Source organism: Hyperolius riggenbachi, chromosome 1 (genome assembly GCF_040937935.1).
Source record: "Hyperolius riggenbachi isolate aHypRig1 chromosome 1, aHypRig1.pri, whole genome shotgun sequence".
Lineage (NCBI taxonomy): Eukaryota > Metazoa > Chordata > Amphibia > Anura > Hyperoliidae > Hyperolius > Hyperolius riggenbachi.
The window spans coordinates 229,597,485-229,622,037 of record NC_090646.1 but is presented as its reverse complement, the minus strand read 5'-3'; the positions used below and the strand labels follow the sequence as shown (position 1 = coordinate 229,622,037).

At 43.1% G+C, this 24,553-nt stretch overlaps 1 protein-coding gene across 1 annotated transcript in view; it reads right to left on the bottom strand.

Annotated features, from left to right (window-relative positions):
- Nucleotides 1-24,553, bottom strand: part of PAPSS1 (3'-phosphoadenosine 5'-phosphosulfate synthase 1) — a 167,974-nt gene that overhangs the window by 127,737 nt on the left and 15,684 nt on the right. The window contains exons 2-5 of the mRNA XM_068231236.1: nt 22,940-23,054; nt 13,711-13,946; nt 8,833-8,971; nt 4,662-4,780 (exon numbers count right to left, since the gene is read on the bottom strand). Coding sequence (XP_068087337.1) covers nt 4,662-4,780; nt 8,833-8,971; nt 13,711-13,946; nt 22,940-23,054 — 609 coding nt within the window. The remainder of the gene's footprint in view (nt 1-4,661; nt 4,781-8,832; nt 8,972-13,710; nt 13,947-22,939; nt 23,055-24,553) is intronic.

The following is a 24,553-nucleotide window of genomic DNA, read 5'->3' as shown; positions in this document are numbered from 1 at the left end:
ATGGTGGTGTCCAAATTACCCACCTCATAACACAGAGTAGGGACACCAAGAGTCAAATACAGTGTAGTATGTACTGGTAGTTGAAATGAAGAATGATAGAGTAATAAGCTATACGCACAAAGCAGGGTTACCTCCAAGGCAATCACTGTATAGGCAGGTGGGGAGATTAGACCTGACCCCACTCAGGATTAAGAAGTCGCTCTCCATAGATGAGGAAAAAAAAGGGGGTAACACCCCTCCACCAGGGGTGGACTTAATATAGCGTAGTATGGATACAGAGGCGCCAAAAAGGATAAAAGAATCTAAAAAGTTTAAAACATGAGGAGGCAGTGGTGGACTTACCTCCTCCAAGCAGACACAAAAATTGCCAATGTATTTGTCAAATACAACAAGTTTATTTACATACTCCGAGGGACAATGCAGCGCGTTTTACAGGTTTGATCCTGCTTCATCAGGCAATAACAACAGAGCAATAGCATATGTGGTCAGTAGAAGAGCCAGGCACAGGATTTAAAGGAGACTCCGTAACAAAAATTGCATCCTGTTTTTTATCATCCTACAAGTTCCAAAAGCTATTCTAATGTGTTCTGGCTTACTGCAGCACGTTCTACTATCACCATCTCTGTAATAAATCAACTTATCTCTCTCTTGTCAGACTTGTCAGCCTGTGTCTGGAAGGCTGCCAAGTTCTTCAGTGTTGTGGTTCTGTGATGCATCTCCCCCTCTCCAGGCCCCTCTCTGCACTATTTAGATTAGGGCAGCTTCTCTCTTATCTTTTACAAGCTGGATAAATCCTCCTCTGAGCTGTCTGGGCTTTCACATACTGAGGAATTACATACAGGCAGAGCTGTCTGCACTCTGCAGGAAGAAACAGCCTGACACTTCAGTGGAAGATAGCTGCAGGGGGAAAGAAACACACAAATGATCTCTTGAGATTCAAAAGGAAGGGTGTATACAGCCTGCTTGTGTATGAATGTGTGGACATACTGTACATCAACCTACTTCCTGTTTTGGTGGCCATTTTGTTTGTTTATAAACAAACTTTTTAAAACTGTTTTTAACCACTTTTAATGCGGCGAGGAGCGGCGAAATTGTGACAGAGGGTAATAGGAGATGTCCCCTATTGCACTGATATGTTTACTTTTGTGCGATTTTAACAATACAAATTCTCTTTAAATACCCTGGCTCTCAATGAGGGAGCACGCAGTACCACCCCCTGCCACTGCATAAAATAGAGGAGAGATGCGCACGTGACTAGCAACAGGGGACACAGAACCCGGAAGTCCATCGGGTCAGCGTCCCTCCGCCATCAGAGAGTGGAGCTGCGTGGGAATCGGCGGCTGGAGAGTAACAAGCGATCGTTACCTTCCGCCGTCCTTACAGGAGTAGGCGCAGGCTGCGGGGAGAGGTGAGAAATGTAAGGAACGATCGTTACAGCTGCTCAGTAGCACTCTGAAAAGCCTGCTGAATGTGGCTGAAAAGATTTATATATAAAGTAGAGGTAAGGACAAATGGACAGATTGAATGATTTTGTCATAGTTGCAAGTTTGTCTGGAAAACATTAGCAGCTCATTGCCTGGAGCTGCTCTCTAACACAATCTCATATGTCAAGCTATCTCCATGATCACAGGGGAACTCCTGTTCTGTTAAGAAATCCATTGTTCTTAAGACACCATGTAGACAATGAATAAAAGGATACAGACTGACTGGTGCCCAAAACAAAAATCTATATGTCAGAAAAATGAAAAGAAGAATAAACAAAGGTTTGCGAAGTACCTCGCAGTGATCACACATGTTCTTTCCTAGAGGTGCATGTAAAACTTCAAAAAGTACTTTGAAAGGCAGTTTTGTAGACATCTTACATGTTTAATATGAAGCTGCTGTTAAAGGAGGAAGAAACAGCAGTTACTCTACAGATGTATAAGAAAAATAAGGCCAAACAGGACTGAATCGGATTGTTATTGCCTTTATTAGCCATCTGGTGATGAGGTGCAAGGAAATTCAGCTGACACTTTTATGGTTCATCAATTATTTGCAGCAGAGGAAGCTTTATGGCCCTACATATCAACATTAAAGCTTACAAACTGAGATTTGCCAAGTCCTTGCTCTGACTACAAAGAAGCGCCTAGGAAATATTAGCATTTCAAACTCAGGCTGTTGCAGCTCCCTCTGCTGGCCATTCAGCTGTAATGCTATTTTGCCATGAAACACGACTGGCCTATGGTCACGTGTCTGGTATTTATCTTTTACCCACGTTATCATAGTTTGTGCAAAACGCTGTCATTACATCAAAAGGGGAAAAATGTAAGCATCAACCATTGTTTTCAGAGAAAGTGTGAATAGTGGATCATGCATGTAAGTAAACCATTCAATCTCCAATGCATAAGATTTTGTAGCTCACTTCTAGGCATCTTGAACCACTTCTTGACCACCCATAGGTAGCAGAAAGTGGGCACACATGTGCATTTGCACGTAAACATGCATTTCTCCCTGTGGCATGCACTGATTCAGCCCGATCCACTGCCCCGCAAAACAGATTGTTAAAATGTCTGTTTTGCACTGAAAGGTAAAAAAAACAAAAAACAACAAAACAGACGTTTTAAAACGTCCATTTTGCAGAAAGTGGTTAAAAATCCTTCCCTTAAAGAGAAACTCCGACCAAGAATTGAACTTTATCCCAATCAGTAGCTGATACCCCCTTTTACATGAGAAATGTATTCCTTTTCCCAAACAGACCATCAGGGGGCGCTGTATGACTGATATTGTGGTGAAACCCTTCCACAAGAACCTCTGAGGACCGTGGTACTCCTGGCAGTTTCCTGTCTGTGAACCTTGTTGCATTGTGGGAAATAGCTGTTTACAGCTGTTTCCAACTGCCGAAAAAGCATGCAGCAGCTACATCACCTGCCAGCAGTAAAAATGTCACCATGTAATAAATGTCAGAATGTAATTCAGGGATTTAAAAGATTTTACAATGGGCAAACACTGACAAAATCATTTATACATAATTATTGTAAAAATGAAGCACTTTTTTATTACATTATTTTCACTGGAGTTCCTCTTTAAAGAGAAGAAAATCTGTAATAACCCCCCCCCCCCCCCCCCCTAGGGGGATACTTACCTCAGGAGGGGGAAGCCTCTGGGTCCTAATGAGGGTTCTCCTGTCTTCTTCACCCTCAGGGATCCAGCTCCGGCAGCCTCTGGACACTGGAAAGGTAAATATTTACCTACGGAGATCCAGTGCAGGTGCAGTGGCGGCTTTCCGATCAGGCTCGGGCGGAAATAGCCTAGCCCAATCAGGCTCTACTGCGCAGACTTGCATCTGAGCAGTAGAGTGGACCCAATTGTGCTTGGCTATTTCCACCTGAGGCCGATCGGAAATAATGTGCTGGACCAGGGAAGGTAAATATTGCAGGCGCTATGGCGTCTGCACAACAGTAAACGCGGTTGTCGGCTGTATGTCGGGGGCAGCCAGAGCTGGATCCCTTAGTCTTAGGATGGGGGAGGTCTCAAAAGGATCCAGAGGTTTCCCCCTCCTGAGTTGAGTATTCCATTGGGGGGGGGTGGGGGGGGGGGGGGGTCGGGGGGAGGAGGGCTTTGTTACAGCTTCTCTTTAATTCTGATAGTAAAATATTGGTAATCTTTACTAACCTAACCCTACTCTGACATAAAACCCTCCCTCTACCAATGCTTAACCCTGAACCTTCCCGCAACCCTTAACCCCACCAGGTGGTGCCTAACACTTAAAGGATACCCTAACTGACATGTGACATGATGAGATAGACATGTGTATGTACAGTGCCTAGCACACAAATAACTATGCTGTGTTCCTTTTTTTCTTTCTCTGCCTGAAAGAGTTAAATATAAGGTATGTAAGTGGCTGACTCAGTCAGGAAGTGACTACAGTGTGACCCTCACTGATAAGAAAATTCCCCTTTTTAACTCTTCCTTGCTCTCAGAAGCCCTGAGTGTTTTATAGTTGGAATTTCTTATCAGTAAGGGTCACACTGTAGTCGCTTCCTGTCTGAGTCGGGACTAAGTCAGCCACTTACATACCTGATATTTAACTCTTTCAGGCAGAGAAAGAAAAAAAAAGAACACAGCATAGTTATTTGTGTGCTAGGCACTGTGCATACCCATCTATCTCATCATGTCACAGTTCGGGTATCCTTTAATCCACACCCCCCCCCCCCCCATCCCTAACCTACCCCCCTGCCGCAAAGCCGAGGTTTGCAGCAATGAACAAAGATAAAACAGGCATCCCACTATGCAAATTGGGGCATTATATAGCGGGAGCTTTGCAACAAGCATCCTCTTCCGTCAATGGAGGAGAGGAGGATTAAAGCTGACAGCATGAGGGCTTGCAGAGATCAACTTACCATAATTCCCACTGCTGAACTTACTATACAATATCCACTGGCAACATAATACCAGTGTATAATCCTACTAAAAAACACACACACAAAAATAATTCCTATGGTTCTTGAAAACTTCCACTTCTCTTCTTGCAATCAACTTCAAACAGATAGTTGCATAGTTTTTTTGGGTTGAAAAAAGACATACGTCCATCGAGTTCAGCCAGAAAACAAAAGCAGATTTCTGTGCAAAAATGTTCTCAGATATTTAGAACTATAGTAATGATCATATTCCTACTGACTTACCATCTCCTGTAAAAGTTCAACAACTTGCTGGACGCAATCATTGACATCGCATGAATCTGTCTTTAATACAAGTTCTGGGGCCTCAGGCTTCTCATAGTCTGAATCAATACCAGTGAAACCTAAATAAAATTATAAAATAAAAATGGGAATATATATTATTTATATGTTTTGTACATTCTTTCTGTGTTCCACTCCCCAGAAGCACACACAAACACGGAGGCGCTGGTTTTCTCCCCGAACCCAAAAATATACTGGTAGGTTCATAGGCCTCCCCTAAAAAAAATCCCAAAATTAAACATTACATAGGGTCATTTGGAGGTAGGACTTAGAGACTGTAACAAAATTCTCAGCCCTATTTATTCTATCCTATAAGTTACTATACCTGTTCTAATGTGGTCTGTCTTACTGCAGCCTTTCCTGGTTGCACAGTGGCTGTATTAGCTCTGTTATATAATCTAATCTTCTTTCCTTTGACAGCTTTGTCAGGCTCAGGCAGGAATGTGCTGCTCTGCTTGTGATAGGTAGAAGCTATACACACCCTCTCCACGCCCTCTGCAGGCTCTGTATGAGTCACAGACTGAGCTTCTCTCAGCCTATCACATGCTGGTTAGCAGCCATGATTTTTGTTTGTAAACACTGCCTAAAACTGGCAATTACAAGACAGGATTGCAGCAAGGAGTGGCAGAAACAACACAGAGGGGCCCAGGAGAACATAATGAATAGAATGGTATGCTTTTTATTGTAAGATTCAGATTCTCTAAACCATGTACTCTAAAAAGCTGCAGAAGGTGTAACAGCTTTAAAAATGGAATAATGAAAAGGTCATGTCACTTAGTTACTTGTTTTTCAGACCCAATCAATCAGGCAAGGGCCCTGATGAACAAACCCACACATTTCTCTGTGATGCAGCATACAACAATAGTATTGGTACTAGTGCCAGCAGAAAAGCGTGCATTGTACAATTAGTGTGGCCCACTGTACATGAGTATTCAGCAAGGAGTCCTTGGGCAACACTATTGAGAAGTGCACTTACTGGATGTAGCTCCCATGCACTTTGAGTCTGTGGGGATAAAAGAACTATGCAAATGCAGACTGCCCTCTTCTTGCAAGTGACTCAAGTTACGTTTCAGAGATACAAGTAAAGTTGTCTTCATGTACAAAATATACAATACTAAATACTTTTGTTGTTAAATATTACAGTATTGTATAAACGGTTATAAGTAGTTTAAAACATATAGAAAACCACCAAAACACATAGTTTATACTTTATATCCAAATCCAGAGTGGTCTGAAAGTAAATCTTTTCTCCACATTTCACTAGGTTTAACCAGAGCTTTGGAGTTGAGGAGTCGGAGTAATTTTGGGTACCTGGAGTTAGAAGTTTCATAAAATGAGGAGTCGGATGATTTTTGTACCAACTCCACAGTCCTGGTAAGTATTAGACTAGGGAGTCGGATTCCAGAGGCCGGAGCAATTTTGGGTACCTGGAGTCGGTGGTTTCATAAACTGAGGAGTCCGAGTTGTATAATTTTGGACCAACTCCACAGCCCTGTGCTTAAAGGGAACCTGAACTGAGTAAAATTATTTAAAACAAAACATGATGTAGATGCAAATGAATATTACATACTTGCCTCGACATCAGTTCCTCTCAGAAGCTCACCATTTTCTTCTTACAGTGATCCCTTCCAGTTCTGATAAAATTTTCTCAGAACAGCGATATACCAGTTGCTGTCAGTTATAGATCAGCTGCTGTCAGTTACAACTGAATGTACAAGGTAATGTCCATGTTTCCCTATGGCTCAAGTGGGCGATATAACAGTTTAACAGTGTGCTGACCAGGAAGCTGTCATGGGGTAACGGCCATTTTTAAAATTGAGGACAGAGAATTCCATCAATCACAGTGGACAAACAGGACACAGGAAAGGAGAATTGAGATTGAGGAGCAAATTGATTATCTACATGGGAGGTAAGTATGACCTGTGTATGTTTATTTTCACTTTTTATTTTCAGTTCAGGTTCTCGTTAAAGGGCCACTATGACGAAAAATTGCAAAATTTAAAATATGTGCAAACACAGACAAATAAGAGTAAAATGACCCATAAATTACTTTTCTCCTATGTTGCTGTCACTTACAGTAGGTAGTAGAAATCTGACAGAAGCGACAGGTTTTACACTAGTCCATCTCTTCATGGGGGATTCTCAGGGATTTATTTATTTTCAAAAGCACTTCGTGAATGGCAGTTGCTCTGTCTAACTGCCCAAAAAAACAGTGTAGCGAGCAGGGAAGCTGGTCAGCATCATTGTATAAATCTTTAGGGAATATCTTTATAAAGAATAAAAGCCTTGCTGAGAATCCCCTATGAAGATATGGACTAGTCCAGGGGTCGGCAACCCGTGTCAGTGGCTGCGGCGCGCGTGTGACGTGTGCTGTCGCTGGCCGGCAGCCTATCAGAGAGGCCGCCGGACCAGTGCAGTGCAGGGCTTCGGGTGGCCATTTTCCCGTAGCCCTGCAGTGTAATGCAAGCAGGACGTGACGTAGGAAGAGGATCGTGGGAGTTGCGCGCCACAAGGTCGGGACCGGAGGAGATCGTGACAGGAGGTCTTCTGACTAGGTGAGTAAATGGGTTTTTCTTTTTAGATCTGCTGAAGGATTGTGCATATTGGGGTCAGATCTGCTGAAGGATTGTGCATATGGGGGTCAGATCTGCTGAAGGATTGTGCATATGGGGGTCAGATCTGCTGAAGGATTGTGCATATGGGGGCCAGATCTGCTGAAGGATTGTGCATATGGGGATCAGATCTGCTGAAGGATTGTGCATATGGGGGTCAGATCTGCTGAAGGATTGTGCATATGGGGGTCATATCTGCTGAAGGATTGTGCATATGGGGGTCATATCTGCTAACGATTTGTGCAAATGGGGGTCATATCTGCTAACGATTTGTGCATATAGGGGTCATATCTGCTAACGATTTGTGCATATGGGGGTCATATCTGCTAATGATTTGTGCATATGGGGGTCATATCTGCTAATGATTTGTGCATATGGGGTCATATCTGCTAACTATTTGTGCATATGGGGGTCATATCTGCTAACGATTTGTGCATATGGGGGTCATATCTGCTAACGATTTGTGCATATGGGGGTCACATCTGCTAACGATTTGTTTTATAATGGTTTTGCGGCTCCCAGTTTTTTTCTCTTTTCGGAAACGGGTCCAAGTGGCTCTTTATGTCTTAAAGGTTGCAGACCCCTGGACTAGTCCAAAACCTGTCACTTATGTTAGATTTATACTACCTACTGTGAGTGACAGCAACATAGGAGAAAAGTAATTTATGGCTCACTTTAGTCTGGAAAAACCATACTTCTTATTTGTCTATGTTTGCACATATTTTAAATATTACAATTTTTCGCCATAGTGTCCCATAAAGGCCTGGGACCCACTAGCAACGCTTTTCTAAGTGCTTTTGAGTTGAAAAGCTCTTACTAATGCAACGCTATGGGTGATTTAAAAAAAAAAAAAGAATAATAGGTACTTATCCGTTAGCCCGGCGCATCCGGCAGGTGGCGACAAAACTCCACCAGATTTACATCTTTCCCTACTATCCATGTCAGCCTGGAGGGGAAATAGTAATTAGCGCCACCTGCCAGATGCACCCGGCTAACGGATAAGTACCTAATAATAATAATCACATCGCTCAAGTGGGATCACACCTATAGCAGAACATTAGCAAGAGCTTTTCCAAGCACAAGAGCTTAGAAAACGCTGCTTGTAGTTTCCAGGCCTAACACAGGACTCAAATTACAAACAAATTCAACTTACAATCTCAGAATGGGACTTGTAAGTAGGGAACCGCCTGTATTAGAATTATAAGAACGTGTATTGCACAAAAACAATGTGCGTAGCCTAAGCAATGCTTGCATTACTCACATACCTCAGGTCCTGCTAATTACACAAAGAATACAATCCTGCTAATTAATATTCAGTCTGTTCACCTCGTTTTCAGATATATACATTTATCATTTACTAAAACACTAGTGAAAACAAAAACACTATTCATACTTTTTCATAAATTATACTAATATGTTACTCATTGAATTTATTTCCACTGACTAAAAATTCCTTCACTAGGTGAAAGAAAACATGCAACTTCTATGCCCCAAAAGCTTACCTTTGATTTCGCCAGCTCTTGCCATTTTATATAAGCCTTTGACATCTCGCTGCTCACAAACATATAAAGGTGCATCTACAAATACTTCAAAAATTCGAAGACTAGCTGCCTCATGAATTTGCCTGGCATTGTTACGATCCTAAAAAGAAAAGAACAAAAAGGTATTCATTTGAGACCACAGATTTACATTTGTATTGGCATTCCGGTATTTTGTACACTGTTTTTTTTTTTATTAGTATTATTGTAAAGGACACCTGATATAAGGAGCCTGTCATACTTCTTTCCAATTAAACATTGCAGATTGCCTGGCTATCCCACTGATCTTCTGCCTCGTTTTATGCATACACCCAGAACAAGCATGCAGATCAGATGTTTCTAACTGAAGTCTGACTGGATTAGCCACATACTTTTTTCAGGTATGTGACTCAGAAAGATCAGCAGGACACCAAGCAACTGGTATTGTTTTAAAAACTTTATTTTGAACGGCTATTGTTTAACTACCTGCGGACCGAGCGAGTACGATTCTACGGCGGGCAGGGGGCGCTGCAGTTCTGACCGGACGTAAACTCTACGTCCCATTGACCGCGTGTCCCCGCCCTTCCCCGCCGCTGTATCCGCTCGGTCTGTGCTGCGATATGCTGCCCTGCCGCCTCTATGACGGCAGAGCACTGTGAGCCGGCCAGGAGCAGTTTTCATTGGCTTCTGGACCTGTCATTCATGTAAGCCGTTCCCATTGGCTTACATGGAGTGACAGGGTCAGGAGCCAATGAAAGCGGCTCCTGACCGGTGCACAGCGCTCTGCCGTCATACCGACGGCAGAAAGAGCAGCCTGCGGCGGGGACAGAGCGCCGTGACCGGCGGGAGCGGCGAATTTTAGCGGCGATTCGTCGGAAAGCGGCGATTTACGGGACCAGCACCCTCTGGTCCTTAAGGGGGCAGAGGGTGCTGGTCCTGAAGTGGTTAAAGGAAATAAATGTGGCAGCCTCCATATCCTTCTCAATTCAGGTGTCCTTTAAAGGTCAACTTATATTCTAAACATAAAATAATAAGATGTTGGTTTGCAATATACAAAATGTATAATGTAAAATCGAGCACATGACATCATATTTAAAGTATAACTGTCAAAAAAAAAGGGAAAGTACTGCTTATTTTGGAGATGCCGATATCCAGTAGCTTAAATTAGATTGTCATTTAGAAATTACTGCAAATATTTTTTTATTGCGGTTGTGCTTGCATATTTATATTGCACTTATGTTTTCAACAGTGCTATACAGAGTAAATAGTCATGTCACTACCTGTCCCTCACAAGAGCTTGCCATCTTATCCAACCATAGTCATAACTGAATGTCCCAAACGTAGTTCACGGCCAATATTGGCGAGAAACCAATTAACCTACATCAGTATGGTTCTGGGACACATAACAAATCCTGTACTACCTAACCCTGATTCTGTAGGATTAATCTCAGACCCTTCTACACTGAAGCTGGGACAGCACTTGTCCATGCAAAAAAAAAGTGTGCATCTTCCTACACTAGCTGGTGATTTTCAACGGGGAAAAAAATGTACAATATGTGTGATACCATTTTATAAAAAGGTACATTTTGTTTCCATTGATGTGAAAATTGCATTCAACTGTGAACCACCCCATTGACTAACAATGGTTTTCGGTTATTATGTGATTTTGCATGTGGAAAAAAGCAGGGCTGTGGAGTTGAAGTTGAGGAGTCGGAGCAATTTTGGGTACCTGGAGTCTCGGTGGGTTCATAAACGGAGGAGTCGGGAGTCGGATGATTTTTGTACCAAATCCACAACCCTGGTAAGAATTAGACCAGTGATGGCTAACTTGGCACTCCAGCTGTGACAAAACTACAAATCCCATTATGCCTCTGTCTCCCCGAGTTATGCTTAGAGCTGTTAGAGTATTGCAATACCTCATGGGACTTGTAGTTTCACCACAGCTGGAGTGCCAAGATTAGCCATCACTGAATTAGACTAAGGAGTTGGAGCCATTTTGGGTACCTGGAGTCGGAGTTGGAGTCAGTGGTTTCATAAACTGAGGAGTCGGATGGTTTTTGTACCGACCCCACAACCCTGGAAAAAAGTGTGTGTTTTTGCCGCGTGTGGTCCCAGTCTTACTGCTTTTCTCCCAGGACTGGGATTCCATAGGGAGCCTTACAGTTCATACACTGTAGAATTCATAAGGAAGCTTGGTTTCTCTGGCTTGGAACTCCTTTCACTCATTTTAGCTAAACCCAAACAAATGAATACATTATGCTATTGGAAGTTGAATTGCCCTCAGTGGTTTTTAATAACAGACAATGATGGCAGAGCTTCAAATCAGATAAGTCTCCATTCAGTCTGCCCCTGAGACTGGGGAGCTACTCTGGCCTACAGTACTACACCTCTTTCACCTGGACACTGAACTGCGCAGTTGGGTAATTCAACCTCCCATCTGCCAGCCACTACCGGCCTTTCAGCTGCAATGTAATGCTTCTGAATGGCAGCATTTGTAACCCCATAAGCATTTGACATGTGGTGGTGTTACCCAGCAGCAAAAAAACAAAAACAAAAGCAAAACATGTCACATCTGCACACAGTGACATGACACAATGCAGTGGCCACTTCCATGGCCCATGCCGAGCACTACAATGCCGACAGCTGGGCATAAGATTAGCTGACAGGCTGTGAATTCCCCGCCTTCAGCCTCCCGTGAGATAGAGGACTTAACAGGAATTTGTATGTTGCTTTTAATGCTTACATGTATATAAAAGTTTTAGTCTACAAATGCTGAGGAGTTGTGTAAGTCCAAATGGTCAATAGCTTGATGTCTTTAAAGAGAATCTGTACTAAATTCTTACAATAAAAAGCATACCATTCTATTCATTATGTTCCCCTGGGCCCCTCTGTGCTGTTTCTGCCACTCCCTGCTGCAATCCTGGCTTGTAATTGCCAGTGTTAGGCAGTGTTTACAAACAAAAGACATGGCTGCTAACCAAGACATGGCTGCTAACCGTGTGATAGGCTGAGAAGAGCTCAGTCTGTGACTCACACAGAGCCTGCAGGGGGCGTGGAGAGGGTGTGTATAGCTTCTAAAATTCTGCGTATTTCTATGCATTTGCTTTTCTCATGCGTTTTTGGTGCGATTGCATATTGCATTTTTTTTTCAATACTGTATTTTCTATTGTTCAATGGAGTAAAATACAGTATCATGTTTATTTAATAAAAAAAGCAACAAAAACACATGTAAAAATGCAGTACTCTGAATCTCCAATGAAATACATTATGTGTGTGTTTTACATGTGTTTTTGACAGATATGCAGCAAGTTGTGTGTTTTGAAAAACTCACATTGTAAAATGCATATATAAGCCTTTTCAAGCGGCCCATAGACTTTCATTGTGGGCAAAAACGCTATTACTTTCCACAACACTAGCAATTCTGCCTAGTGTGCTCGTAGCCTCAGGGTCATTATGCTGTTGCATATCTTTTAGGGCTCATTCACACTATGAGCGCTTGCTGATTTTTTTTTAAGTGCTGCCAATTTTGCAAATCACCCTAAGGCTAGGTTCACAGTGCTCAGTTGCATTGCAGAAAAATTTTGCATGTGAAGTTACTGCCCATACAATTCTATGGGTCTGTTCACAGTAACTGATCGCGTTATTCTAACTTGCTGCATGCAGGCTTTGCATTAAAGTCTATGTTCAGTCTCCATTGCAGTTCACACACATTTTAACACGTGCGTTATCCAACTGATCACTGTGAATCCATCCTTAAAGCGCTTGTGCAATGTTTTCCTACGAAAGTGTTCACATGTGAGCGATACATGAAGCATTTCTGAGCGCTTTGGCTAGTGGGCTAACTTTCCTCAGTAAGTGGACCCTGCAGCAGCTTAGCACCTTTGGATGCATAAAACCAATTGTTTCCCCTCCTGTATATTATTATTATTATTTATATAGCGCCAACATATTACGTAGCGCTGTATATTGTCTTGTCACTAACTGTCCCTCAAAGGAGCTCACAATCTAATCCCTACCATTGCCATATGTCTATATTATGTAGTGTAAGTACTGTAGTCTAGGGTCAATTTTTAGGGAGAGCCAATTAACTTATCTGTATGTTGTTGTTTTTTGGAATGTGGAGGAAACTGGGGTGCCCGGAGGAAACCCACGCAGACACGGAGAGAACATCTTTGCAGATAGTGCCCTGGCTGGGATTCGAACCAGGGACCCAGCGCTGCAAGGCCCTGACTGATTTTATTTAAATTTTGATTAAAAGTTACATTTTAGGTAAGACATTACCTCTATCAATAGAGAACAGGGCTAATGGGGATTGTTCAATCCCAGTGTGTGCTGCTTTGGCTCAATGAAAAGTATAGGGAACTCGCAAAGCATTTGGAAAAGCACTTTGTATAGCGATTTCCCGAGCGCTTTTATGAATAAATACATTGCATTTATTCATTTCCGGGTTAAAGAGTTCACTTCCTGACTGATGTCAGAAAGTGGGAAAAAAAATCACCGCTGAGCAAAAGTGCTTAGAAAAACGCTTTTCTAAGCGAAAAGCGCTTTAAAAAAAAGCTCAATAAATCGCTCAGCGCTTGCAATAGTGCTAGCAATTTATAATGTGAACAAAGCACAAAGCCTCAAAGTAGAGAGGACGTTCTGAGTTTAAATCCACTTTAACACCACAGTTATCCATCTCTACTTTTTTATCAAGCTCAAAAAAATTCACGAAATGTACTATTTGTAATTGTGCAGGATAACACATCAAAGAACCAGCTGGAAAATGATCTGTGACATCATATATTTCCAGAGTCAAAACAGAAAACAAAATCCTTCAGTATGTGACAAGGAGCGGTCATTTAACAGTGCTGATAAACTTGCCTTAGCATAAGGAGATATAAAACTGGTAATGCACACAAGGCCAGCATCGGCAAACAGCTTGGCAACTTCAGCTATACGGCGGATATTCTCTTCTCGGTCTTCCTGAGAAAAGCCAAGGTTTTTACTGAGCCCATGGCGAATGTTATCCCCGTCCAGAGTATAACATGGGATGCCATGGCACACCAAATACTCCTCCAATGCCATGCTTACTGTGGTTTTTCCAGCACCAGACAGGCCTAAGGGACAAAAGACATGAGAAAGTTGAAAGGAAAACAAGGATAATTCAGATCGGCAAAAGCTTTCATGGATAATTAACACAACAAACAGTTTGACAAACCTGCAATAAGAAAATATGTTGGAATACAAATGTAATACTGTCACAGACATGCTTTCCATACATTAACCACTTTACCTCCCTTGCTACGCTTATCTACTCCCCACAAAACTTTACTTGAATCTCAGGGGAGTAGATAGGCGTACTTGTGGTAAACAGTGTGCTGTATGCCCAATAAGCTATCTGATTATGTATATAGGGTATCATTTTAACCGTGACAAGTGAGAGAATAGATTTTGTGGTGTTTGACAACTAAGGGATAAGTCATGTGATTTTTTTTACTGGAAAACTGAATGAAAAGCAATAAAACTGTTATTTACATGTACTCTATACCCCTAAATAAATACTAGTAAAAAAAAACAAAAGTGACAGCATTGAAAAGAGAATACATAGTTACCCTAGGGACTTAGCTTTTAAAATATGTATGCCATGAGAGTGTATTACTGTTAATCATGAAGATAAGGGCTTTTTAATTACTGATAAAGTACAATGAGAAAACAAAAAACACAAACCAGAAACTAATATATTATCGCCATACATTGTACTAGGAACATTATTTAAATGTTGAGATAACCAGGACAAATTAGCAAATACAATGTGTGGGTTTTACCTATGGTAACATTGTTTATTTGAAAACTATAGTGCATGGAAATGGAGAAATAGTGTATTTTTTCTTTTTTTTTCTCATTTTTCCCTTTAAAATGCACAGATAATAGCATAATTACTAAAAGCAAATATCACCCTCACAAAGCATAATTTGTGGCAAAAAAAACAAGATATAGATCATTTACATCTGATGAGTAGCAATAAAGTTATTGGTGAATGAATGGGAGGAGCGCTGAAATGTGAAAATTGCTCTGGATTTTAAGCAAAAAACCCTGTGGAGCTGAAGTGGTTAATGCCTCTCTTTCCGTTTACATGGATGCAATCACTCTGCTTGTAATAAGTGATTGCAGCTAATTTTGGTGAAAAGATCTTGCACCCATTAAAGGGCAAGAGAAGTATAAGCAATATGGAGGCTGCCATATTTATTCCCTTTGCCTGGCAGGCCTGCCGATCTTTCATGCATCAGAAGTGTCTGAATTACCCACGTGAAACAAGCATGCAGCCAGGCAAAGTGCATTGTTTAAAAAGAAATACTCTTGGCAGCCTTTTTATCCCTCTGATGAACCACTTGAGGACCGCAGTGTTAAGCCCCCCTAAAGACCAGGTCATTTTTCATGAAATAGGCCACTGCAGCTTTAAGGCCTCGCTGCAGGGCCGTACATGTCAGCACACAAGTGACCCCTCCCCCCCCCCTTTTCTCCCCACCAACAGAGCTTTCTGTTGGTGGGGTCTGATCGCTCCCCAGTTGTTTTTTTTTATAGTTTTTTTTTTATTATTATTTACTACATTTGTGTGTTTTTTTTTTTTCTTTAGTTTTTTCCCTCTCCCTCTATACCCCCGTAAGCCAATTACAGCAATTGGCTCAGCGGATCACTTCTGTGTGCCCCAGGGGGACAGCCGTGTAGAGATGTTGCGAACCTCCGATTTTTGGTTCGCGAACCTCCGTGAAAGGTTCAATGGGGAGGCGAACTTTGAAAAATAGAAAAAATTCTGACGGCTGTAATAATGATAGAAAACATGTTTCGAGGGCTCTAATACCTGGAGGCAGACATGATTCAGTGAAATACACATCAAAAGTCTAGGCCACCCTCCACCCTTCTACCCTCCACCCTTCTACCTATTTCCTCCTCCCTCGGGTCTCATCTGCCAGGGAATTTCAGTATTTCAAAAACCAGCTTACATACCGTGACTGGGATTTGAACCCAGGTCTCAGTGTATGGTAGGTAACTAACATATCCATTGTACCACCAACACTACTAGCTGAAAGTAGCCTAGCATGTACCATTTATGCTCAATGCAAGAGAAAAATTAGACAAGACAAATAACATTTATATCACACTTTTCTCCTGGCAGACTCAAAGCACCAGAACTGCAGCCACTAGGGCACACTCTATAGGCAGTAGCAGTGTTAGGAAGACTTGCCTAAGGTCTCCTACTGAATAGGTGCTGGCTTACTGAACAGAGACGAGATTCAAACCCTGGTCTCCTGTGTCAGAGGCAGAGCCCTTAACCATTACACCTTGCAGCCACTGCTTACGAATATGTAGCCAGACATGGCCTTGTCTTTTGTGTTCAACAGTTGTCAAGAGAAAAATTAGACAAGATAGCAGTGTTAGGAAGACTTGCCTAAGGTATCCTACTGAATAGGTGCTGGCTTACTTAGTGGCTGCATGGTGTAATGGTTAAGGGCTCTGTCTCTGACACAGGAGACCAGAGTTCAAATCTCAGCTCTGTCTGTTCAGTAAGCCAGCACCTATTCAGTAGGAGACCTTAGGCAAGTCTTCCTAACACTGCTATCTTGCCTAATTTTTCTCTTGACAACTGTTGAACACAAAAGACAAGGCCATGTCTGGTGACATATCTGTAAGCAGTGGCTTCATGCTGTAATGGTTAAGGGCTCTGCCTCAGGAGACCAGAGCTCAAATCTCAGCTCTGTCTGTTCAGTAAGCCAGCACCTATTCAGTAGGAGACCTTAGGAAAGTCTTCCTAACACTGCTATCTTGTCTAATTTTTCTCTTGACAACTGTTGAACACAAAAGACAAGGCCATGACTGGCTACATATCTGTAAGTAGTGGCTGCATGGTGTAATGGTTAAGGGCTCTGCCTCTGACACAGGAGACCAGAGTTCAAATCTCAGCTCTGTCTGTTCAGTAAGCCAGCACCTATTCAGTAGGAGACCTTAGGCAAGTCTTCCTAACACTGCTACTGCCTATAGAGTGTGCCCTAGTGGCTGCAGCTCTGGTGCTTTGAGTCTGCCAGGAGAAAAGTGTGATATGAATGTTATTTGTCTTGTCCAATTTTTCTCTTGCATTGAGCATAAATGGTACATGCTAGGCTAGTTTCAGCTACTTTCAGCTAGTAGTGTTGGTGGTATAATGGATATGTTAGTTACCTACCATACACTGAGACCTGGGTTCAAATCCCTGTCACGGTATGTAAGTGTAACGATTGTGGAATTCTCTCCGTGATCAGCGCACAGGATGTGCGTTGACACTGCGGAAATCCTCCACAAACGTATAATTTGCGGGAACCCAGCAGAAGGTGCAATGCACCTGTAGAGGGAAATTCCTGTCGGCAGGTGGAGCTGTGGAATGCAGAGGAACAGCTCCTCTGCCCTACCACACACGCCAGACAGGAATTGTACGAAAGGAAGAAACGCAATCGCAAGAGAGGCGATTGAGAATGAGCACAGAGACAGATTGTATGTGTGTGCACCAAACTAGTCGCCAACCCGCGACGGTGCACACACCACAGCAGATATGAAGTAGGAACGCGATCGCGAGAAGTGCGAACGCCAGACGTGACAAGGCTACAGCAAGGCAGAGCACGAGAGTAGCAAAGGCACAGCAAATCATACAATGAGGAGATAAGGAAAATAACAAACGCTAGCTAAACGCGAACACCGCACTCATTCGCAACAGTGCATGCGTTTATGCGCGGTCTCCACGTGATAAGCACAATAGAGACAAGCACGCCTAACTAACCACCGACAAATAAACATAAAACAGAGGACGTGAGCGCTTGCTTAACGGTTACCTCACCGAGCCTCCAGCAAGAGTTCGCAGCAGACAAGACAGACACACGAAAACATGAACAAGCGAGAGATAGGATCCACAGCACTAGCGAAAGTGGCTAGCGCGATCCAGGAAGACAGAACAGAAGGATCCACAGCGCTAGCGCAAGATGCTAGTGCGATCCAAGTACTGAGTAGCAGACCAGAAGGATCCACAGCACTAGCGCTAGAGGCTGGTGCGATCCAAGAAGACAGAACAGAAGGATCCACAGCACTAGCGAAAAAGAGGCCAGTGCGATCCAGGGAGACAGAGAGATGGAGATCAGACGGATCCACAGAACTAGCGCTAGGCGAGTGCGATCCAGGCAAGACAGATAGAGGAGATAGCTGGTAGCAACCGCTGCTCCAGCTATACTCCAAGAACAAAGATCAGAACGACTTCCTGTCGACCACCGCAGGGACAGGACAATCGCAACAGACAAACAAACCAGATATGCAATCCTAACTGCACTAGGGAACCTGCCGAGTGCAGTCCCAAGAATTACTCTTAAGCTAATCTTTCAAACAATGAGCAAGGCTGACACTCTCCAGAGTGTTTCACAGGAAGAATCCGTATGACCAGCAACTTACTGTGGGAAACATAGCTCTTTATAGAGCAAGCCCACAAAGGATGTGGCTAGGCAATTTGCATGACAAACGTATGCAAATTCTTCAGCAGCAGCAAGCTGAAAAACTGACAAAAGGTCTCTCTTCCAGAGACCTGCAGAATGCAGACCTGAACAATGGTCAAAAAGCTGCCTGCCTGCACAGGCAGCTGAGCAGATCATTACAGTAAGCTGGTTTTTGAAATACTGGAATTCCCTGGCAGATGAGACCCTCCTCCCTCCGGTAGGAGGGAGGAGGGAATAGGTAGAAGGGTAGAAGGTGGAGGGTCCCACAAGAGGCTAATTAAAATCTCCCTAGCAGAGTGTGTAGCAGCTGTCCCTTAACTAATTAGTGTAGGCAGACAAGTGAGTCAAATGGTATAAGGACCTTGCTTGGAGGAGGGAGGGGGGGCGGGCCTCCAGCATTGAGAGCAGTGTGTTTGGTAATAATGTGTCTGCTGACTGTGATGTAGAGGGTCAAAGTTTTGCTCAATAGAGCATTATGGGGCGAATCGAACTTCCAGGAAAGTTCGCCTTTGGTAGGCGAACGCGAACCACTGAAGTTAGCCGGCGAACCGTTCGCGACATCTCTACTGCCGTGTCGCACGGCTGTCCCCAGTACAGCACTGCCATAGATCGCAGCGATGTACTATGTAAATAAACGGCGATTGTCACTGGGAGACTGAATGCGGAGCAGAGCCTCCCAAACGGAAATGCTGAGCAAAACAGGCCCGTGGGACCTTACACCAATCGGTATTAGGCAGTCTTGGGGCTGCCGCCGGTCAGCTGGTAGTTAAAGTTCTCCAGGAAAGAGTTTACCACAATTTGATGGGAACAGTGCTTGTCAGGGGTGAAGTGTATGTTCTCAGTGGAACAACCAGCCATCCAGAGGTTGGACCAACTGGGCTGGCCCTTAAGAGGTAAAAAGCACTTTAAATTCCACTATCATAACCAAAAAGGCAGTGCCATTTTTGAGAAGCAGAGGGGTGACATCAATAATTAAAAGACAACTATCGTGTGTAAAATTTAAAAAGAATCTGAAGTGAAAATTAAACTAAAAAACATATACTCACCTAAGGAGAGGGAAGGCTCTGGGTCCCAGAGCCCTCCGCCTCCTTATTGCCTCTGCGTTCCCCTGTTAGCAGTATCTGACCGATCGGTCAGAGACTTCTTTCTTCCGCTTCCGGTGGGCTTTGTGAGTCGTTGGAAGAACTCGGGCTTCCAAACAGGCTGCTCCTTAGGCCCGGTTCACATTAGCGTTCGCTTTCCGGATTCGCCTGATCGGATCCGGACCGTATACTGTACAAACAAACGTGCTTCCAGCATCGGTCCTATGCCACTTGGGGGGCCCGGACTACACGCCGGTATCCCCCATGCTTGCGGTGCCTTTCTGCCACTGCAATGTATCTAGTTCCGGCTACTTTATTGTAGCCGGAACTGATACATTCCGGATCCGCAACTGGTGGCAACTTGTGACCACTGCAGAGACCCGTACGGTCTCTTTGCGGGCCCCGGACCTCCGGACTCGAACCGCAAGTGTGAACGGGGCCTTACTGTGCACGTGCGAGCGCCCTCTCTCGCGGACTGGCACATGCGCAATACAGAGCCGCCCGTGTTCGGGAGCCGAAGTGCTCCTGAAGACTTCTGAAGCCTCCCGCAGTGGGAGATGTGAACCGGGGATCCAGCGCTGCAGCTCAAGGACTGTGAGGAGAACGGGAAGGCTCTATAGGACCCAGAGCCTTCCCTCTCCTTAGGTGAGTATCTGTTTTTTTAAATTTGTATTTTAGATTCGCTTTAAAATACATGTGTATCAGCTTTACGTTTGTTCAAGATGAAAATGCACTATAAATGTATCTTTTCTTATTTAGCTGTCACAATAGGAAGTAAAAATCCGACATATTTTGGACTAACTCATCTCCTGGGGGCTTCTCAGGGTTTTCCTTATCTTTTCATAACCACTCTCTCTAGAAAATATCTTTACAATGGCCGCTGCCACCCAGGAAGTGCTTTTGAGTACCTGTGAGACCAGTCAGGTCTGTCACAGTTCTTTGGCTTTCTGTAAGTGGCAGGGACATAGGAAAAAACGTACAACAAATACACCTGCATTTTAAACTATACAATTTTTTTGCAATAGTGGTGCTTTAAAACAGGTGTGTTCTTCAGAGCTGTACAAGAAAGGAGGCAGAACCCATCTGCAAGCCAAAGCACTCAATGAGTCATGTGTGTAGCAAAGTAAAAAATTTATTAATTCACATTAAAACCCCCTAGAATGGGGTAAATCTAATCACATACATATAAACAAAAATTGTGCCATTAAAAATAATAATCCACGGTCTGTAAGCCCACTTAGTATGCCATTGAGTAGCAACCTGAGTATGGTCCAGTCCTCCTAATATAAATCAAAGTAGTCCTATGTAGACACCATGTGAATTAGGTGAATGATACCATTTCAAAGAAAAACCATAGCTTGGCATAAATGGCTGATTGAAAGAGCAGGCGTCATAAACACATCAGTAGCCTCATAGATTGGTGGTAGTATGTGCTTATGCATATGGAGATCCAATTGTAAACTGATTCTGTGCAGACCGGTATGGATTCCGCTGCCCGTTATAACCAGATATCAGCTGTAGGCAAATATGAATGTCCAATCGCAACATCCATGCAATCACTTGTAAAACAAAGTTCCAATAGGAAGCACTGGCTTGTGTTATAGCTACCACTCCTGAAGAAAGTTCGTTTGTCACAGGTCCATGCGCCACTCAGAAAAGACCATCAGGCTGGATGGAAGTATGGCTGGTATACACTTGTGTGAAGGAGGCATCCAGTAGTACAGGTTGCGGGCTGTAGTGGGCTTTCTGTCGACCGGTTTCGCCGGTATTCCGGCTCCTCAGGACCCCAGACCGTATGATTTCTGTCTGTGTACCAGCAGGCATGTCCCACGCCATAACAGGCGTTCTAACCGGAAGTGCGTCAGCCGCATCTAAAACGAGGCGCGGCCAATGCGTTCCAGCCAGCCCGGGTCCGCCGGAAACCAACGCGCTCGCGCATGCCCAATGCGCTGTCGGAGGATCCGGCCGGACATGCGCAGACCAAAAGGGGGAGAGGCCAGTCACCGAGAGCGTGCATCACCCTCTGGGCACGCCTCCCCTGTCTGCGCATAGGTGAAAGTAACAACCCACACGCCAAGGACCCCAGCGCGGATGCCTCCTTCACACCAGTGTATACCAGCCATACTTCCATCCAGCCTGATGGTCTTTTCTGAGTGGCGCATGGTCCTGTGACAAATGAACTTTATTCAGGAGTGGTAGTTATAACACAAGCCAGTGCTTCCTATTGGAACTTTGTTTTACAAGTGATTGCATGGATGTTGCGATTGGACATTCATATTTGCCTACAGCTGATATCTGGTTATAACGGGCAGCGGAATCCATACCGGTCTGCACAGAATCAGTTTACAATTGGATCTCCATATGCATAAGCACATACTACCACCAATCTATGAGGCTACTGATGTGTTCATGACGCCTGCTCTTTCAATCAGCCATTTATGCCAAGCTATGGTTTTTCTTTGAAATGGTATCATTCACCTAATTCACATGGTGTCTACATAGGACTACTTTGATTTATATTAGGAGGACTGGACCATACTCAGGTTGCTACTCAATGGCATACTAAGTGGGCTTACAGACCGTGATTATTTTTAATGGCACAATTTTTGTTTATATGTATGTGATTAGATTTACCCCATTCTAGGGGGTTTTAATGTGAATTAATAAATATATTTTTTACTTTGCTACACACATGACTCATTGAGTGCTTTGGCTTGCAGATGGGTTCTGCCTCCTTTCTTGTACAATACTATTTTTTAGCCAAATCGCTCTGAGCCATGGTTTATATTGATTATTTGTTCTTCTGAGGAGCATTGGTGTGTTGGTTGAGACGCCACCCACAAAAGTGTTCTTCAGAGCTAACTGACCAACATTTGTGAGATAGTATAGTTTATAGAGCGTCCTTTATAATATGGATTATTTAATTCTGTTCACCAGGTTTTTTCCCCACCATATTAATAAATAAGGCAATACATTTTTTGTTGATGAACTAGGTTGGAAAAGTAGGGGGAAAGTACAGTAAATTCCCAAAAGCGGAAAAAAGAAGTTCTAGTGAAATTAACTGACGATCAAAAAAGTAGTGTAAGTGTGGTAAACACCAGCCACTGACTTGTACTGAAGTGATCAATAAGTGGAGAAAAAACTCAAAAGTTAAGAGTTTGAGAAATTCTCCCTCAGTTTTCAATATTTTACTGTGGAACTCTCCAAAGTGGTGAAAAAGGGAGTCTTCAGTTTTTTGCTGGGTTTGTTTGACTCACTGTAAATATGGAAATATACTCAAAATTGGTTAAAAAACAATCCTACATGAGGAAGGGAGGGAACATTGGAAATCATTGTGATATTTACACCTTTTCAGCAGGTTTATAAATCCTGTGAACAAATATATGTGAATATGTAATATTAATATTTAACATTGTTAATATTTATCACCTAAAATAGGAAAAATAGCTGTTCTCAGACACAGGAATTTTCAAATCTTAGGCACCAGTTATTTCATTATGTGAATTGTTTATCGTTCTGTACCAGTTAGCCAGACTGTGCATCCACGGAAGCCACTTCTGGTTCCAAGAACTTGACCTCTCTTGTTCCTGCTGACATGATGAGCTTGGTACGTAACATTGGTGGCCCGCTGCATTCCCTGAAGAAAGAGGAGCACCAATGTATAAGACAATGCAAAATCAAATCACAATTTATTTTATATATGCAGGTCAAACGTAAAAGCCTTCACTTCACAATTTTATAGATGTGGCACTTAGTAAATGAAGAAAAATGTGGGCGTTTAGGCTTAGTTCACACTAAGCTCCGTGAAGCTGGCCCCCTTACAATCAGCACAAATACAAATTCCATCATGGTTAGTGCTACGTTTGTGCCCATTTGTGCTGTAAAAATTAACCCTTGTGCTGCTTTCATTTTGAAGATAATAGTACTTATTTCCAAAACAATACCATCACCCAGCCCAGTACAACAACCTACAGACATGAACTATTCAAAAAAGTGCGTCCGCTACTCCCGCAAAACCTGAAGTGTGCTGGGGTTTGCACAAAACTTGTAAAAAGGAAGAGAAAGAAAACCCCTATATGATAGCACCACTCAGGACAATTAGAAATATCAAAAAATATACAGGTCTTTGTTGGTTAATCAAAAGTAATGTGAATTGCTGTACTTCACCATTAATCCATGATTAAAAACAATTAAAAACAGAAAACCAGACACATCAATACCTCTGCCACATCATAATAAATCCGCAATGCATAATAAGTGCCAATCCACAGTAGTGTGTCAACTCCTCAAAGGGCTCAGTAAATGATACCTAATCGGACAGAACCCGGGTTCAGTAATAAAATTAGTGCTTTTAAGATGAGGTTCTCTCAATGTAAATATCAATAAAGGAAGTGGTAACCACACAATAATCCACAGTATAACCACAATACAGTACAATCAATTATGTTAAAGTGCTATAGAAACTTGATAGACAGGCAGGACCAGTGAATGTGCAGTATGCCCTATAGTGAAAAAAGAGGAAAGAAGAAATGAATACTTATCCAGGTCGGTGGTGCAGGCAACAGGCAGAGCGGAGGCAGGGTGCGGCCAAGGTCCCCTCAAACGGACCCACTAGTTTCGCGGGAGTAACCCCGCTTTTTCAAGGTAGGAGGGAGACGCCGTGCTGTTTCGCTGCCATTGCGGCGTTTAAATAGTATCAGAGGATGAACCCAAGTAAGTTCCCGCCCCCGGAAATGGTATCATCCGAGGCGGAGAGTAATGAAACAGGAATCCGGAACCACAGACCACGCTGGAGCGCGGAAGTGTCAGACATGAAACTGGTATGGGTGGGTAGTGCTGTGCATGTGAGATATTCACGTTTTTATAAAAAGGTCAAAAGTTCATTCAGCTCCCCAACAACATTGCAAAGGCTGAGTGAACTTTTGTCCTTTATAAAAAATGTGAATATCTGAAAAAATATAAAAATGATAGATTTTTTTTTCAGATCATGAAGAAGTGGTAGGCAGCACTGGGGATAAAGATGGGGAGCACAGCCTGGACAGTTAAGTTACAACTCTGCTAAAAAAAAGGTTTTATTCCCCACACTTACTGCAGTGGTAAGTCTTACCAGCTACGTTATCACTACACAACGGACTC